General features: G+C 45.4%; 1 protein-coding gene across 1 annotated transcript in view; it reads right to left on the bottom strand.

Annotated features, from left to right (window-relative positions):
- Positions 1-8,873: 8,873 nt before the first annotated feature.
- LOC147906141 (uncharacterized) overlaps positions 8,874-16,720 on the bottom strand; it is a 129,162-nt gene continuing 121,315 nt past the window's right edge. Inside the window, exons 7-10 of the mRNA XM_087387227.1 lie at positions 11,119-11,941; positions 10,807-10,893; positions 9,699-9,785; positions 8,874-9,615 (exon numbers count right to left, since the gene is read on the bottom strand). Of these exons, the coding sequence (XP_087243353.1) occupies positions 11,435-11,941 (507 nt within the window). The 3' untranslated portion in view covers positions 8,874-9,615; positions 9,699-9,785; positions 10,807-10,893; positions 11,119-11,434. The remainder of the gene's footprint in view (positions 9,616-9,698; positions 9,786-10,806; positions 10,894-11,118; positions 11,942-16,720) is intronic.

Here is a 16,720-nt window from a genome sequence, read left to right as displayed (position 1 = left end):
GATGCAATAGGAGTGCAGGAGCCCTTATACAAAGGAAGGGAGACATTGGCTTGTGAGGAAAGCTTCCTGTTAACTAGTAAAGTGCCTGAAGAAGTTCTGAAATAAAGAAAATACAGATTTATTAATAGCTGTACTTATTATTGTCTGATAGATGATGTTCTTTACATGAAAGGGGCTGATCTGGTGCTCGGAAGAATTCCTTGGCATGAGAAAGTTTTTCATATTCTACAAGCTAATCATGAGGGAGTATGTGGAGGACATTTTTCTTTCAAAATCATGCTGAGGAAAATACTTACAGAAGGGTATGTGTGGCCGTCCCTCCAGAGAGACATAAGACATTGGTGTAGGTCATGCCTACAGTGTCAGCAGATGAGTAAGAGAATCTTACATCCAGAACTCAGAAATATCATGCTTGCTTATAATATTTTTGAGAAATGGGGAATAGATGCCATCGGTCCTCTACCCATGACAGCCAAGGGAAATTGTTATGTGCTGACAGCTGTGGATTATTTGACAAGATGGGCTGAAGCACGAGCAGTACGGGCTGTCAATGCGAAATCTGTATGTAAATTTTTGTATGAGGATATTTGCTGTAGATTTGGTGTGCCACTGGAGTTGCTTTCTGATAGAGGTCCAAGTTTCAGGAGTGAACTGATTGATTTATTATGTGGAAAGCTGAAGATTAAACACATATATGCAAGTCCCTATTATCCCCAATGTAATGGGATGAATGAAAATTTTAATGGTGTGTGTACTAATATCATGGGAAAGATCATGAGAACACATGAGAAGGAGTGGGACCTTGCTTTGCACTTGGCTTTATGGGCTTACAAAGTTGCAGTAAAAGAAGGCATCCAGTTTTCACCATTTCATCTTGTTTACGGGAAAGAAGCTCTATTACCCTTGGAAGTAGAAATTCCTGCATTACAGATGTTAATGAAGATAAACGAGGATTCAAATTCTACTTTCCAGAACCGGTTATTGGATTTGTAGGAAGCACAACCAGACAGACAAAAGGTGGTGGAACATTATGCTTTAATTCAAGAGGGGAATCAGAAGAGAGCAAACACGAAATTTAGGGATAAGAAAATCAAGGAGGGTGATCTAGTTTTGAGATACAACAGTAGCCTGGGTTCTACCTTCAAGAAGAAATTTGTGACCAAATGGGATGGACCTTTTAGTGTGACGAAGAAATTAAAAAATGGCTCATATCAACTTGAGGATTTGGATGGTCAGTAGCATAAGAATAGAGTCAATGGCTTCAGACTAAAGAAATACTTCCATAGGATCATGAGTGTGGGCAGCTGTGGACCTATTGTGATGAAACCAAACAAGCCGAAAGACCTCATGGATGAGGATATCTCTGAAGAAATGCAAATCTTATATACCCCTATCTGCAAGACATGAATGTCTACAGACTTGGGGATGGGCAAAATGATAGGACAAAATATGTATCAAGTTTTTTAGCACTGTATATAGCTCTGGGTAGGCACATAGTTGTACACATCTAGGGTAGGTGTGGGCTTTTGGCATTTGTGGATTTTTCTTTCACAAGCATGATGGAGTGATGTATAGTTTTTTGAGACAATAAAGTATGTTTTGCAGATACTTCATGGGAAATGATGAAATGCAATGTGGTTGTACGAGACTTCCAGAGCAAGGGTGTCCAGTGTGTGGTCAAGTGAAATGTTTTTGGGGTCATGTAAAGTCAAGTCATGAAGGGTTTTTTTATATTTTCCTGAGTCAATGTGCACTTGCATGTTACGGGAATTTGATATGTTTTGGTGCCCATGTCAAGGGGCTTTTCATGTGTGTGTACGGGGGCGCATGTAAGTTTTAATGTGCATGGTAATGTGTGTGGGAATTGTGTGACTAAAGGTCCAAAATGTGCATTTAATGTGCCTTGGGGGGATATTTGCATTTTTTAAATGGGAGTGGTAAAATGTCACTGATGAGGTGGCAAATTAGGCTGAGGTGGCTGGACTGATTGGGAAGGCATCCTGCACATGCAAGGTGGCTACGTGATGGATGGAGTGTAGGGGAGTTTTCTAGACTGTGAGCTGGAGCTACATGAAGATGGCGGCTGAGCTATGCGGGTGGACGCTAGAAGGATCTACGTTGCACTTGGGGGCTCCTTGAAGAGAAGGCTGGATGAAGAGAGAGTCTCTCGTAGATGAAAGAGAGGGTGTGCATAAGCAAAAGGCTGAGCGCCTATCAAGTGAAGGCCTATGTATGTGACGGGATGGGGATTTCCGATGTGTGAAGATTTTTGAAAACCCCAAACTCAACTTGTACATGTGTACATGAGTGATGTTCTGTATTGTGGTAAAGTCATGGGAGCACTCATTGACTCAGTGTGGGCGTCATGGATGTGTGGATATATGTGGCAATCAAGCTTTAGGCTTTGATGGAAAGCAGTGTGGTTGCAGCAGGCTAATCCAGAGCATGGCATCCAAAGTGTGATGGCGTTTTGTTGAGGGATGACATGTGCTTTCATGGTTGTCCCGAATCCTTCTTGTATGAGGGCATGAGTATTTTTTTGTCGTGGTTGTCTTGTAGATCCTTTGTGTCGGGATGGTGTTCACCATATGTGGTAGTATGGGCAATATGGTGCTAAGCGCTTTTGGCATGCATTGGTGTGTTAAAGGATGGAATTTTGGGCATCAATGGTCTTGGTGTAAAGTTTGAAGGAAGGGTGGAAGAGTGGTGAAAAATAAGGTGATGACGTGGCTATAATCAAAAAGGCATGCATGCAAAGAGGGCTACGTGATTGGAATTTTGGAGGTTTTGGATCGTGAGAGCTGGCATGAACGTGGAGATGGCGGCTGGCAGGAAGGATCTGGACTACGCAGGAGGGAGGACAAAAAAGAAGGATTGCAAATTGCAGGTGGGGGGGAGGCTGCAGTGATGGAAATCATTGCGCAGAGGGAAGGAGTTCGTGAGCTCGCAGGGGGTGATACGAGAGCTCGGGGTGGTGGGAATTGCTTGGAAGTTGCAGAAGAGCTTGCTGACGGTGGGTGCAACCAGAAGCTGGAGGCGTGAATTGGGAGCACCAAAGAGCAACTGTGCATGAACTCGAGAAGAAGGAGATTGGCGCTTCAGCTTGGCATGCAAGGTAGCGATGAGATCGAGAGAAGGCGGACGGGGTGAAGGAGGTAGGTGCATGCTTTGCTGAGGGGGTCGACTGCTGGAACTATGTGGGCTGAAGAGAGGAGGACCTGAGATGTCAGAGAGCACGTACTGAACAACAGGAGAGGCTGTGGCAGTTGGTTGAGACGAAAGCTTCAGGACTTGACTGGAAGCTACGTAAAAGAGGTGGAGTGCAGAGCAACTACACGTGAGCTCGAGGATGGGAGGAAACTAAAGACCAGGGAGAGCAGAGGAAGAGCAGGGGGAACTCGGTGGGAGCGTATAAGGAGGTGAAGGATTGCGCGGGAGGGAGGACTCTTCTTGATAGAGCAAGAAAACTCGTCGTGCGGGAGACGGGCGAAAATAGAGGCCAAAGCTCTGTGAACTAGGAAGAGTGCAGGTAGAGATGGGGAGCTGGGGTGGACTAGAGCTGATGGCTATGGAGGCTCGTAGAAGGGGAGGACCTTGGGAAAAAGAAGAACTACGTGAGCTCCAGGGAGTGATACGTGAGCTTGGGGTGGTGGGGAATTGTTTGGAGGTTCCAAAGGTTTGAAGGATAGATAGTTGCTGCGGAGGTGACCTTCAGGACTTGAAGGAAGGAGTTTGTTGATCATGGAAAGAGGCTTGGCTTGTGGCGATGGAACTATGGGCAGTAGAGAGTTTTAGATAGAGGATTTCATGCAGACCAAAGGTGTTATTCTATAATGGAGATGGCATGTTGTTGGTTGAAGAAATGGCTCTATGATTGTCACCATACTTGATCGTGGATCTCGCAAGAAGAAGACTGGCCGATTGCAATCTGGTATCATAGGAAGGACTTGTGTGGAATTCTTGGCTGCTTATGTTGCTCTCAGTGTGGGTTCTCTCACAAAGTTGTGGCGGGTTTTAATATAGCATGTTGTTCATGAAGTTTGCTCATAGGCTATGGGGTAGTAGTGTTTGATGGCATAGAAGAGGGGTGATGGCTTTGAGTATATGAGGCAGATGATTGACTTGAAGTCAAAGAGATCCGGGATTGTTCATGGATTTTGTCAGGGAAGATATGAGCATGGTTGTTATACCTTGAGCTATCAGGATGTGTTCATGGTAGTTATGCAGTCGTGAAGTTGTCATTTTCTGGAGTTTATGTTTCATAGGTCATCTATGTATTTCCTAAGCTTGAGCTCAGACAGTAGGAGCTTGTGTTGGACTGTGTGGTCCATTGGGTTTCTTTCTGAGGTTGTCTGGCTTCTGGAGGAAATGTGGCCAGAGTGTGAGTTGTATCAGAAGGTATGTAAAGAGACGAGGATGTTGAATGAATGCCTTTTACCTTGGGATTGTGTTGTTCGGTTGTTTTAAACGTAAATGAGGGTGGCTGTGAAGGCGGATTGGGCTCTACTACTTTTGTCCATCCACCGACTGCATGCTTGGCACAAAGGGACTCCAGGTTTGAAAAGGATAAGCTGTGGGTGCTCCGGGATTACAGTTATGTGGTGAATTCAGGTCGAATGGGAGAGAAGGGCTACTGCGAACGCTGCTGGTTATCTTCACGTAGGGGAGTTTGTGAGCTTGTGTGCGCTGAGAAGACCTTGGCTCTGGAGATCTCCAGAGATAGCGAGCTGTTTGTAGTTGGCTGAGCATGGCTTCACAGGCCGGACGATCATCGTTTGCACGTGAGCAGATGCAGGAGAGGCTACGAAATATCAACATTATAGGAAGGAATGTGGTGATAACAGAAATGATGCAGAGAATGCGTTGTCTGCCTATGATCATATGAAAGGGCTGTTGCTGGAGGTGTCTTCTGTTGGGTTTGTGCTTTATTGGTGATGAGCTATGGATTAGTAAAGCTTGAGGCATAGCTGTGTATCATTTTCTGCTGGCTGAAGGACTGTTGGCGACGTGAAGTATGAGCGTGGAGTACTCTGTGGGCAGGAAAAGGATACATATGCTGAAAGTGGATTTGTAAGGCAGAGATGGTTGATGCGATCTGATATTCCAGTCCCTTTCACTCTTTGGTCGTTGACTGCAGCTTTGGGGAGAGTTACGAGCTGTTGTCCTTGATGGAAGCTTGGGAGTTTTGGCTGTGGGTTCATAGTATTCTGAGGCTGACTGTTCTCTGATTTTTGGGGGGAAGTTCAGTTCTAAGTTTATCTGTTTCGGGCTGTGTATTCTTTTGGCTCTCTTTGAGTCTGTGTGATCCATGTTCAGTCAGTTTTTTTTGTGGGGGTTTGTCTCGGTGCCTATTACAAAGACACATACTCTGGAATCTGGTTCATAAGTTCATCATCTACGAGTCCGCATTGCAGCTGATCCCTATGAAGTCTCACCTATCTGACGTGGTGAAGTACATAATTCCTGGTTGCCGCATTGCAGCTGATCCCTATGAAGTCTCACCTATCTGACGTGGTGAAGTACATAATTCCTGGTTGTCTTTCCTTTTTTTTCCATATCAGCGGGTTTTTTCTCCTACTTAATAGAAGTCTATTTCTCGAAAAAAAAAAGACCAAGAGGGTCTTGGATGCCTGGATTCCAGATCAAGGTCTTTCACTTGAATTCATATCTGTCTTTGAGGGTTGTTGGCTCGAATTAGGGTGATTGAGAGACGCTACGACACTCTCATCAAGCTCTCTGCATCGATAGCGACCCCTCCATAAAGATCCATTGTGAAAGGGGCCACCATAAAGATCCACCAGCGAGACTACTACCATTGTCCATCTATATTCCTTAGAAGCCCCTACCATAGCAAGAGCTTCCAAGGCTCGGAGCCTAGAGCAAGGCCCTTGAAAAAAAGCTTCCCCAACATGGATCTACGTGCATATTTGGATAATCAAACCTAGGCCTCCTTCTACTTGGAGGAAAATTAATGTCTTCTAGGTGACCTTGGCCCAAGTATTCTGTGTGTTATCTGAGCTATCCAAAACATATTGCACACCAAGTGTCTCCACTACCCCATGCATCTCTTGTGAAAGAACCATCATGAGGCGATGAACCAGGTTGTAGCCACCAAAAGGACTTGGTTCACTACTAAAGCTCTTTGGGTCAAAGAGATCTAGCTGAGCTCCAATAGAGGAGCTTGTTCCTCTTTGATGCAAGGGTAATCGGACACTTTAATGAAAAATTATATACAGTCCCACCTGACTACCTAGGTACCTCACTGTCTACCTTGGGAAAGCCAACTAAAGCTAAGGTCAATGCCCACAAGTAGAGCTCCTTGAAGCCTATGCTAAGATCAATTGACTTGTTCCAATTGATTTTGGCTCCTGAAGCCACATAGTACACCTCCGAGTAGAGCTGGATCTCCATGCTCTCTATGAACAAGATAATATCATCTATGAACTCGGAAGTCCAATAACTCTTATTAGGTTGGGCAATATATCCACAAGGCCAATTACTTGAGAGCAGAGGAAACACCCTAGTTAAGTTTGCTTGGATGGCCAGCGGCAAGAGTAACTAACTTTCTATTAAGCCTCATACTAACATCCACACCTTCCAACATTCAATAATTAACTGAAATTAATCCCAAAAGCAATCCGAAAAAACACTCCAAAATAGTGTCTAGTAATGAAATGCAAATTACTATATATATCTGTCAAAAACATGAAAGTTCTCCCAATTGGGGGCTTTGGATAGCCTCCAAACTCTAGAAATCATATGAAACGTCCTAGCATCACTTACAATATAACAAAAGAAGGGGAGACTCTTCTCTTGGCACCTTGCATCAATCCATTCCCACTCTCCTGGATCCCACTGCAAAAACTTGATGGGGACCCCTCCATATAGCCAAATTCTCCAAGATCCCAAGAGAGTAAGATGAGGGTTCAGATCTAGGTGCCACTCTGAATCCTTGCCATGCCCCACAAATCCCATGATCTTGATAGGCTAAAAGGGAATGCCCAAGAGAATATCATATGAAGATGTAGACACCCTGTCATCTGACTGAGCATCTGACTGAGGTTTGATGGAAGCATGATATTTAATTATTGGGTCATTGTTTTTGTCTTGGTTTTTCATGCTTTCTAATTGTGCTTACTTAATAGAATAGACAACGTGTAAAATTCATTCTACTAAACACTCCTAAACGCTCTACAAATAGTCAACAAATTGCGTTCTACCAAACACTCCAAAATCAAAATGAAGAGATAAAAGAGATAGAATGAATTTCTAGGGTAGTTTCTCTACTAAACACTCCTTCAGTGTATTGCTAATCTTGTATCACTGATAAAACCTCGCTCATACAATTTTGCTCAGAGGAAGTACAACTCCCCTCGTGTGCTCCTTGAAAGGCTAGGCCTTGAAGAGGGATGCCAGTCCTCGAGAAATCCCCCATCCAAGTGGAACAAACAGTCTACTTGTCATCTGTATCCACCCAATCCTTGGGTAGGGCTGCATCTATCTATTGAATCCTCCCCGCACTTCTCTGAGGTGGTATAGCAATTGCTGTTGACGATCCTTTGGAAGATTTTTGAAAGCTTTCTAGGATCCTATAGAGGAGGCAAGGCCTCTCTCCCATCTGGACCACTGCATATAGTGAGACTGGCCAAGTGGTATGCCATGCTCGTTGACTATGCTATCATTCTACATGATAGGCTGCCTATCAATTTATTCCAAAGAGGTTGAGGGAACTCTTGGAAGAGTATGTTCTAAGCTTTCAAAATAGCAGCCATCAGAGGAGAGGAAGGAGAACTGAGATGTGCTGAAGTAAAAATCCATCTAGTGCTGCCTTCCCAGTCTCCACCTGAAGAAGGGGTACAAGACTATACTCATCGAATAAAAAAGTCCTTTCATAGATCTTGCTCAGGCATAAGTCCCCTTACCACCACAAACTTGCAAAGTAGGATCTTGCACTGCAAGTCTAGATCTATAATATTGAGACCCCCTTCTTGTGTGGGAAGGATGAAGGTCTCCCAAGCCACCCTAGCTCTACAGTGTCTGATGTGCCATCTAGCCCACTCCATAAAAAGTTCCTTGTGGGTCTCTTGAGCTGAGTAATGCAATCCCTAGAGCTGCACTACCAAGAGCAAACATACTATGTTGTTCCATTTGCATTTTGTGTGCATGCAATGGGGTGTGTATCATTGTTGCTATCGCCACTTTGCCCCCTCAAACACTATCTCATATTGTTGCACCATAGGATCATGGGAGTAGGAAGCATACATGAGTAGGAGGTACATAGAGTGAAATCCTCCCATACGTGATCTTTGGCCACTGGGATGACCTTCAAAAGGTTATGTGCCCTGATTGGGACCGCAGAAGCTGACTGTCTCCCTTTTATGCTCTCAAGCATTCATGCCATGTCTGGAAAAACAATGAACCGGAAAACATAAACTAGCCCCATGTGGAATTCATTAACTAGAAAGCAACATGATTATGAAATGCAAAAGAGAGCAAACGAATCTTAATTTCTCAAATAGCCATGCTATGTCACTTAACAAAACAGCCATAATTGCATGAAGAATCGTGCAATATAGAGATTGCTATGAATAACAAAAGTTGAAACCTTCCATTTCAAAGATCAATGATAATGATATATAGTGGCCAAGGCAAGAACAATGCCTTCATGCCATTTTCAGCTTATAAGAGTCTCTACCAAACTCAAGAGATATAGATATATTAAATCTTACCATTCCGCATGACCAATCACCACACATTATTAACTTTTAAAGTGTCTCAATACCAACTCGGGATAACTTACTTTCAACCTCGAGTAGATACGACATTAAACCCTCACCCCCCCTCTCAGATTGGGGTGAGAAACAGTGGTTTGAAACAACCTAGCATGGGCATCCAGCAGCTTCGAAAGTTAATCCGCTTGTTAACGATGTTTAGTTGTGTTTCCAGAATGAGTGATTGGTCATTTATGGTCTCTTTTAAGTGATAAAGATGAGTTCTCCAATGTGATGGAAACACAAACATTGGTGAGAATCCAATGCCCCGAAAACTCAGGGGTTCCTCCGCAAGGTTCATCCATGCCGGGTATATACGAAATATTGTTCAAACGCCTGTTGATTCCGATTGCTCTGCACTGACTTTTGCTTAGTATATGTAGTAATGGACTTTCTGCAGTGTGGCCCACAAACGCTTGATCCTGTAGACTGGCATCATGTTGATATTCTAGATCTGTGCTACATGGCTCATCAATTGTAGCACTTCCGCACTAAGTCTCAGCTATTCCACAATATTGTATAGTTCCAAATATCTCGGCCTTCCTTTATATCTCCCTTCGTACCCTTTATGCTTGACATTTTTTGGCTAGATAAACACCTTCAGAATATTTTGTGATTCCTTGAGTAGAAGTGCAGTCACTGCATCAAGGTCCTTTTCTAGGGATGCATACTGCATGGATGCAAACGTGGAGACCTATCCTCTATGCTCGACGATATCACTTTGCATGTAAAGGCTCTTTCGGACTGGCTAGTTGAGCCATGGTGGATTTGAGTGTACTGATGTGGTCTACAATAGCTCAATCTTGAGACGATAAGATGCTTACGTCGATACAGCCTGTCCTTTCTGCATGAAAAAAAAAAGAATCTCATAGTGCTCCCTGAGGAGACTTTGTAATATCAAGATAATGCATGTACATTTTTCATTACCAGACGTTATCAATCTCAGAGCCTTGTCATTATTGGCATCCCGTAAGGCTATCTTTTTTTCTCCTGTAATAAACTTTTCTCTAGTTCCTGCAACCACTGGCCATTGACTTTTAGGCTTTCTTGACATGATTGCATACGAAGGCTACATGTATGAAAGTTGGTGCCTGAAAACATTCTATCGTTTTGAGTGACAGGAATTCAACTGCATGACATACGTGCTCTAGGTTGAGAGCCCTTGTCTCTGATCCCAAACATTAGTCTCTCTCCCAACCTTTTATCTCTTGCATTTGAGTTGTAAAGAACAAATGCCTTTTAATATCGCTTCAAACTTACAGGCTTCATATTGAATAGAAACTAGCTTGATATAATTCAAAAGAGAACAACAGCATCTTGATCACTCAGACAAGACAGCACTTCAGGACTTACCACAAAACAAATTGAATGCATGATAACAATGTGTAATTTAAAGAATGCTACAAGGAACAAAATGTCAATTCCTTCATGTACAAAGATAAAGATATGTAGTTATCATGACACACAGAAGGATTTGGTTGCTTTCATGATGTTTGCATAATCAGGTTACAGATAACAACTTTGAGTTGATACAAAATGTAACCAGTGGAAGCAGGAGACGACCTGAGATGGGGGTTGGAGCCTGAGAACAGGCAGGGAAAAGTGAGTAGCAGGCTGGGATGCAAGCTTGTGGGTGAGGCTGAGAATTGACTAGATCTGTACCTGGGCTATTAGACTGGAGATGCAGGCTACCGTGCCACAAGGGTGTGCAATGGGCTGAGTGGAATTGAAATTGTGGGTGAGAGCAAGAAAAGAATGAGGTGAGTGTGGAGGGGAGGGGCTGGATGAGAGCTGCTACTTCTTTGCAGCAGTGATGAGGAGAGGGACCGCAGGTTGGTGTGTCAAGGAAAGGTTAGTAGAGGGGAGGAGAATACTAGGCTATGAGCAGGCAGGGCTGTATTTGAAGTTCCTTTGCATTTCATGGAGTTATAAAATAAAATCAATGATAAGGAATAAAGATCATGATGGGATCATTGTTTTGAAAAGACTGTTGAAATTTTAATTGTAGATCAATAGGAAACTCTTTGGTGGTTACCTTAAATGTATTTGAGGAGTCCAAACATTGATGCCTTTTATTTATCCTCGTGTATAGGAGTTTTGCAGCACCATGCAACATTGCAGCCTAGAAAAACGAATCAAAGTATTGTCGAATGAACAACTTATTCTGAGTGGGATACAAATCCAGCTTTAAGAAAAACGAATCAAAATATTGTTGTATGAACAACTTATTCTGAATGGCATATAATCCAGCTTTAATGAGAAAGAAGATTCAGATTGCTGTATATGAGTTGTAACCTAGCAACTGTTTTTGTTTTATGAGGGAAAAAGTAAAATTTTCTGGTGGTACCTGAGCCAACATCTGCCATCACTTGAACTGTACTGTATTTGCTGGGAACGGGCTCCCTGGAGATATATAGGACCACAACGTTCTGATCTTTTCAGCTGTTCTGTTTCAAATGTGAGGCACACATGGACTGCTCTTGTCCCACAAAGGGATGGCAACCATTTCCATGTCCTTTTTCTTGACAATCGTATGGTATATGATGTGGAAGAGCTAAATTTAGTGTTCACGTACTTTCCGGTTGAAAGATGAGGAATTCATGTTTGCCAACAGAGTAGATAAAAGAGACTGTGATTAGATATGGTTCATTGGGCATAAAAACTCATGTTTTATCTCTTCTCTGAAAGCATCCACCACCAAAAGTGAAGCTATTAATGCAATTCATCCACCAAGGTGATGGAGAATCTGCCATAACCAAATTGTGTACATTGTTGCTACAGTGCTTATCCATTATGTTGCTACTCTTAGCATGGACCAAGTTCTTGGGGTCTGAAAAAAATTCTCCACAAATATGTTTATCAGCATCAGGATTGGAATATCTGCAGTCTGTTTTTTCCAAGTCCTGCTGGTAGGTTTCTTTACAGCCAGATATTTCAGAGTCATTAAAACCGCAATGGGACATCCTGATATTTTTAATGCCACACTGATCAGTACAGGAGCAGTATCCAATGCCTTCTCTTCTCAACCTCATTCGCAGCTGTTCTAGTTGCAAGATAACTGCATCAAGGGTAGGCCTCTTCATTGGATCTCGCACAAGTACAAAGTGAAGAAACTCCATGATAGGCTTGAAGTGATTCACTTTTGCTGCTTTCTCATCAGTGATGAGTTCCTGCAAGTAAAAAGTTTGGGAGTACGTATTAACTTTTGCTGCTTTCTCATCATTGATGAGTTCCATATTTCTTAAAACCATATTAACCTAAAACCATATTATTCAATATCGACTAAAGGCAATAAGATTCTCTAAAAATGAAAGACAAGCATTTCAACACAGAAACTTTATGCACAATTACTGCATTTTCTTTTCCCTGTGAAATAGACTTCTATTAAGTATGAAAGAAACAGCCAAGAGAAAACCACTCAAGGTGGAAATACATCATACAGAGCATGAATTCTAAGAGAAACCGGAGGTTGGCTGAAAGTGCCATGCCATGCCATGCCATTAAGAAACTTAGAGAAGAAAGGACTGCCTCTCCAATCTCTGAGAAAAAGCGTCCTCATTTTTAAAAGAGAAAAGAACATTCTATTGATAAACTCCTTAGGGACATAGACACCATGGAAAATAAACTCCTAATGAAGGATACAATATAAAAATACGAGGAAATCCCCCTACTGGCCGCTCTATAGGGGATTATTGTTGGATTATGAAGCCAAAGTGAGTCTAAAATGAGTGTTCTAGGTGGTCTTTTTTTTTTTGCGCAAAAAGTAGTGCTAGTTATATTACTTGAAAACGAGAGTACAAGAGGGCCTAAAGGCCAGCGGGCTGCAATCACAAAATGGATACAGCCCGAGGAGCCAAAATGCTAATTACAAGCCTCTCAGGGCATAATCATCGGAGAGTGGACAAACAGCCACGGTGGGGGGGCGTAATGCCATTGAAGACTCTGAGCAGAGTGCTGGAAGAACAGCTCCCGGTGGTCCCAGTCGCGAAGGAAGCGCCGTCTCTTTTCCTTCCCTGCCCGGGACTCCCCCTGAATCTGATCCCACTGACCCTTGAGCGTGTGAATGATCGTGCTCTGCTAGGGTCTGGGTAGCAGAAGAAGCCTGATCTCCTACGGTCTGCGCGCATCTAGAAGTCCAGATATGCCAGCCTGCAATGCTCCCTATGATCTCCCAAACTGGGTGCCGAGTCATCGCTCCTGCATCTGTCTCTGTCAGATGCCAAGGGAAGCTGTCCATGTATGCCCAGGTGGCCTGCGTGATGAAGAAGACTGGATCCTGCCTAGAGAACTCATAAGCCAAGTGATGTCCCATCTCGGTGCTACACCAGCAAACGGCTCCCCAAGTGATCGGTCCTAGCTCGGGTGCAGCCCTCGCTAAGATCCCCATGACTCCCTTTCAAACTGTCTACGCATGCGAGCAGCTCCAAAGCCAGTGCTTCAGAGACTCCTCCTCCTGAAAACACATCTGGCAGTGCCCCTCCTGCCCCATCTGCCTCAGCCAGCTGCCAACTGGTAGCCCCTTGTGTGCCACCATCCAAAGAAAGTAAGAGATCTTCCTCGGCCGCCAGCTTGCCCAAAGAGTCTTCCAGAATGTGCGAAGAAAGACCAGAGATATCCCTTGGGCATACCAACTATGTGCCTGTGTGGGTAGCCCGCACTGGAGAGCCCCAAGAGCGCGCCTACCAGTACGCGCACTGTAAGAGAAGAAGGGGGTAGGGTTCTCTGAGGTCTCCAATGGTGGCCAGCGCCACTCCCCTGGGTCCCACTCCACCTCTGTCAAGGAACGGCCCTCCCATATCCAGAGTCTCTAGTCCTGGTCCTGCATAATCAGGGGGTCTATATGCCACGTTTTCCTTTGCAGCCCTACGATGCGAAGGTGCTGCCAGGGAAGTTGGGGGTCGATCACGGCCTCTCTGCTCTGGAGGCGGCTATCATCGGCGATGGAGAAGAAGTGGATCGAGGAGCCCGAGAAAAGGCCTGCAACCACCAAAGGAATGTCCTGGGGTGTGAACTGTCCTAGCCACCTCTCATCTCCCGGGAAGAGCTGTCTGGTGACCATGGGAATCCTCCAACCTGCAGGAATGGCAGCATCGATCTCCGCTCGCTGAGCCTGGATCCCACATGCCATACCTACTGCTGCTGCTAGCTCGCCTGGGCTCAGCTGGTTGTAGACGTCCCTCCAAACCCGGAGCGAGCGCGCGGGCCCACGCGCCCAAAGCGCCCAAGGGATATGGGATCTCTCTCCAAGCTGGCGACCTCTATCATCTGTCACCTAGCTACTCCAGATCAGGGGCTGTCTGTCTATCTCCTCTCGGTAGCTAGGGGGAACCTGGGAGAGGCTGTGTCGCAACTTCCTCCAGACCGAGATGAGGCTACGGAGGAAGGGGGAACGGGGCTGAGTCAATGGGGTAGAAGTGAAGATCCACCGGATAGATGGCTGCCAATCACCCCCTCTCTGGGGGGTACACGCGCTGAGACCATGCTGAAGCAAGAGTTTCCACATCTGCCCTCTTGGGGTCAGACTGCGGATGACTAACTTGCCAAGTAGTGCCTGACTCTACAGTTCTGGATCTATGATGCCAAGGCTGCCCTCTGTCTGGGGGAGAATGACCGTCTCCCAGGCGACCCGGGCTCTGGTGGTGCCGGAACCATCTGAGCCAGACCAAAGGAAGTTCCGCACCAGTCTCCTCAGTTGGGCTACACATGATCTCGAGAAACACCAGCAAGAGGCCACATACCAAGCGGTGGCAAGAAGGACTTGGTTGACCACAAGGGCCCTGCCTGCCAAGGATAGCTGAGCCGTGCTCCAGAAGGCTAGCTTCCGTCGTATGGAGGCTAGGACCGGTAAGAACTGCTGAGCCGGCGTGATGTCCAGGCCTACCTGGAATCCCAGGTAACATGTCATCTGTCCTCTAGGGATCCAGCAAAACCCCAGGAAAATACCCCACTGTGAGCTGGCTCCCGGATCCATAAGAAAACCAACTGTCTTACAGGACCTCAGGTTTTCTATGAGGGACTTGACTCCTCCTGGGCCATTTCAGTTCGACATCATCGGGTTGAGCTCTGCTCGTTGGATGTGGTTACACACCGTCCTTTTACAGCTGTACATGCCTCTGTGGATACTTCTTGGGAGATTATAGCGAGCATAGCAGCCTGGCATATCTGGAGATCCAGATGCACAGAGGCTATGGAGGGTACTCAGGTTCATCCCTCGCACACATTGGCTAGTATCTGGACAGACATCGTACACACTCTGATGGCCGTATGGACGGGCATGCAGGGGGACTCCCGTGCAGCCTCAGCTAGGAGGGCTTCTTTCTTCAGGGAATGGAAGGATTCTCCTTTCTTCTCTGAATCTACTACAGGGTTGAGATGGCACTTTCAGCCTCAGCCTTGGTTTCTTTCCACCTCACTCTGAGGGGGTTTTTTATTATCCTCATGATTTCATGATGTATTCCGCTTTGAGCTTGCTCTCGCGGGTTTTTGTTCTTACTTAATAGAAGTCTTTTTCATGAAAAAAAAAAAACCTCTAAGGATAGTCTCACTCGCTCCAGTGACTCGATATCATCCTGCACATATAGGGCTGTGTCGTCTGCATACTCGGAGTCCAGAAGTTCTGCATCGTCTTGAATAGGGAGACGCATCCCGCGAAGACCAGTGGTACGGGCTCGTAGGAAGTGGGTCATGGCCTCCGAAGAGGTAGGGCGCAAGCGGGCAGCCCTGATGCACCGAGTGCTCGAGGGTGAATCTCTCCCCCATCCTGCCGTTGATGATAACCCGGCTGGAGGCTGACCTGTAGAGGCTAGCAATACCTCTGATCCACTCGTCCGGGAAACCGAACCAAGAGAGTGTACCTTCCAAGAAGGACCAGTCTACCCTGTCGTACGCCTTCTCAAAGTCAAGAAGGAGTATGGCAAGGTGCTGGCCACAATCCTGCAGTTCCTGCTCTCGTGATGACGGTCGCACGTTAGTCACAACTCCTTCACGGCGATCACGGCTCCTTCACGGCGATAGGAATCACGTAGTGCCTGGGTACTCCATTTGTTTCAAAGGAAAGATGATTGCGTAGGACGACAGCTGCTACGCATAAGGGGCTGGCGGCACTCCTGTAATCTTGCTGCTAAACACAGTTGCGCATGGTTCTCCAAAGCCTATCGTTGCAGGCCTTTGTTACGCCACTTAATTACTACCGGGCCATCGTTCCGGACTCTTGCTACTTCAAGTCTATTGTGGGCCGCACGACTTCAATTGAGCATTGAAGTCCTTCCTGATGCTCCTGGCGTTAAATCTCGTCTCCTCCATCCCTCCATCATGACCGGCTCTGATACCAATGTTGTAGAACCCCAATCCTCGAGGGCTTTCTTCATTTTCCACCCAACCGCGAATTCCAGTCAGCTCCCCTTACTTACCATGTGGAGCTCTCTTTCTAGAATCCTCCCCCTTGCTCAATACCTCCCAAGTGGCCAACCCTCATGGTGCCATGCGTCCAAGTGGACCTTACCATTAAACCCCTCTTTAGGTTCACTAATGCACCCTTCCATTAATTGCCTAGGCCTAGGATTTCCCCCTAGACCCTAGCCCTCATTAGCCACACGGATAAGTATTGTCAAGCCCTCATGGTTTCCCCGTTATACCGATGTCACGGTATTACAGTTAATGTAACAATTGAGTCTAAAGGTCCTTTGCCTTGGATAGTCCTCCTAAAAAGATGTATTGGTTTTCCTATTATTTTGATGTGTGGCTTCCTAACATGTCCTGTTATGAAGCCAAGGGGGGATGTACTGTGGGAGCCATATGTATTGGCTTTGATAGGTCTATTTGTTTATCAAGCCTAGGCTTGAGAGTTCCAAGATGTTGGTGCATTGGTCTCCTAGACCTCTGAGTTGTTCATGCATCCATGGATGATGAGCCTCTGAGCCATGCTAGATGAGATTTCTATGTTATGCTCA

This window comes from Dipteris shenzhenensis, chromosome 1, assembly GCF_047967505.1.
Source record: "Dipteris shenzhenensis isolate YYH24624 ecotype China chromosome 1, Dip_SZ_1.0, whole genome shotgun sequence".
Classification (NCBI taxonomy): Eukaryota; Viridiplantae; Streptophyta; class Polypodiopsida; order Gleicheniales; family Dipteridaceae; genus Dipteris; species Dipteris shenzhenensis.
The sequence above is the reverse complement of the archived record's forward strand: the minus strand, read 5'-3'. Positions and strand labels throughout refer to the sequence as shown.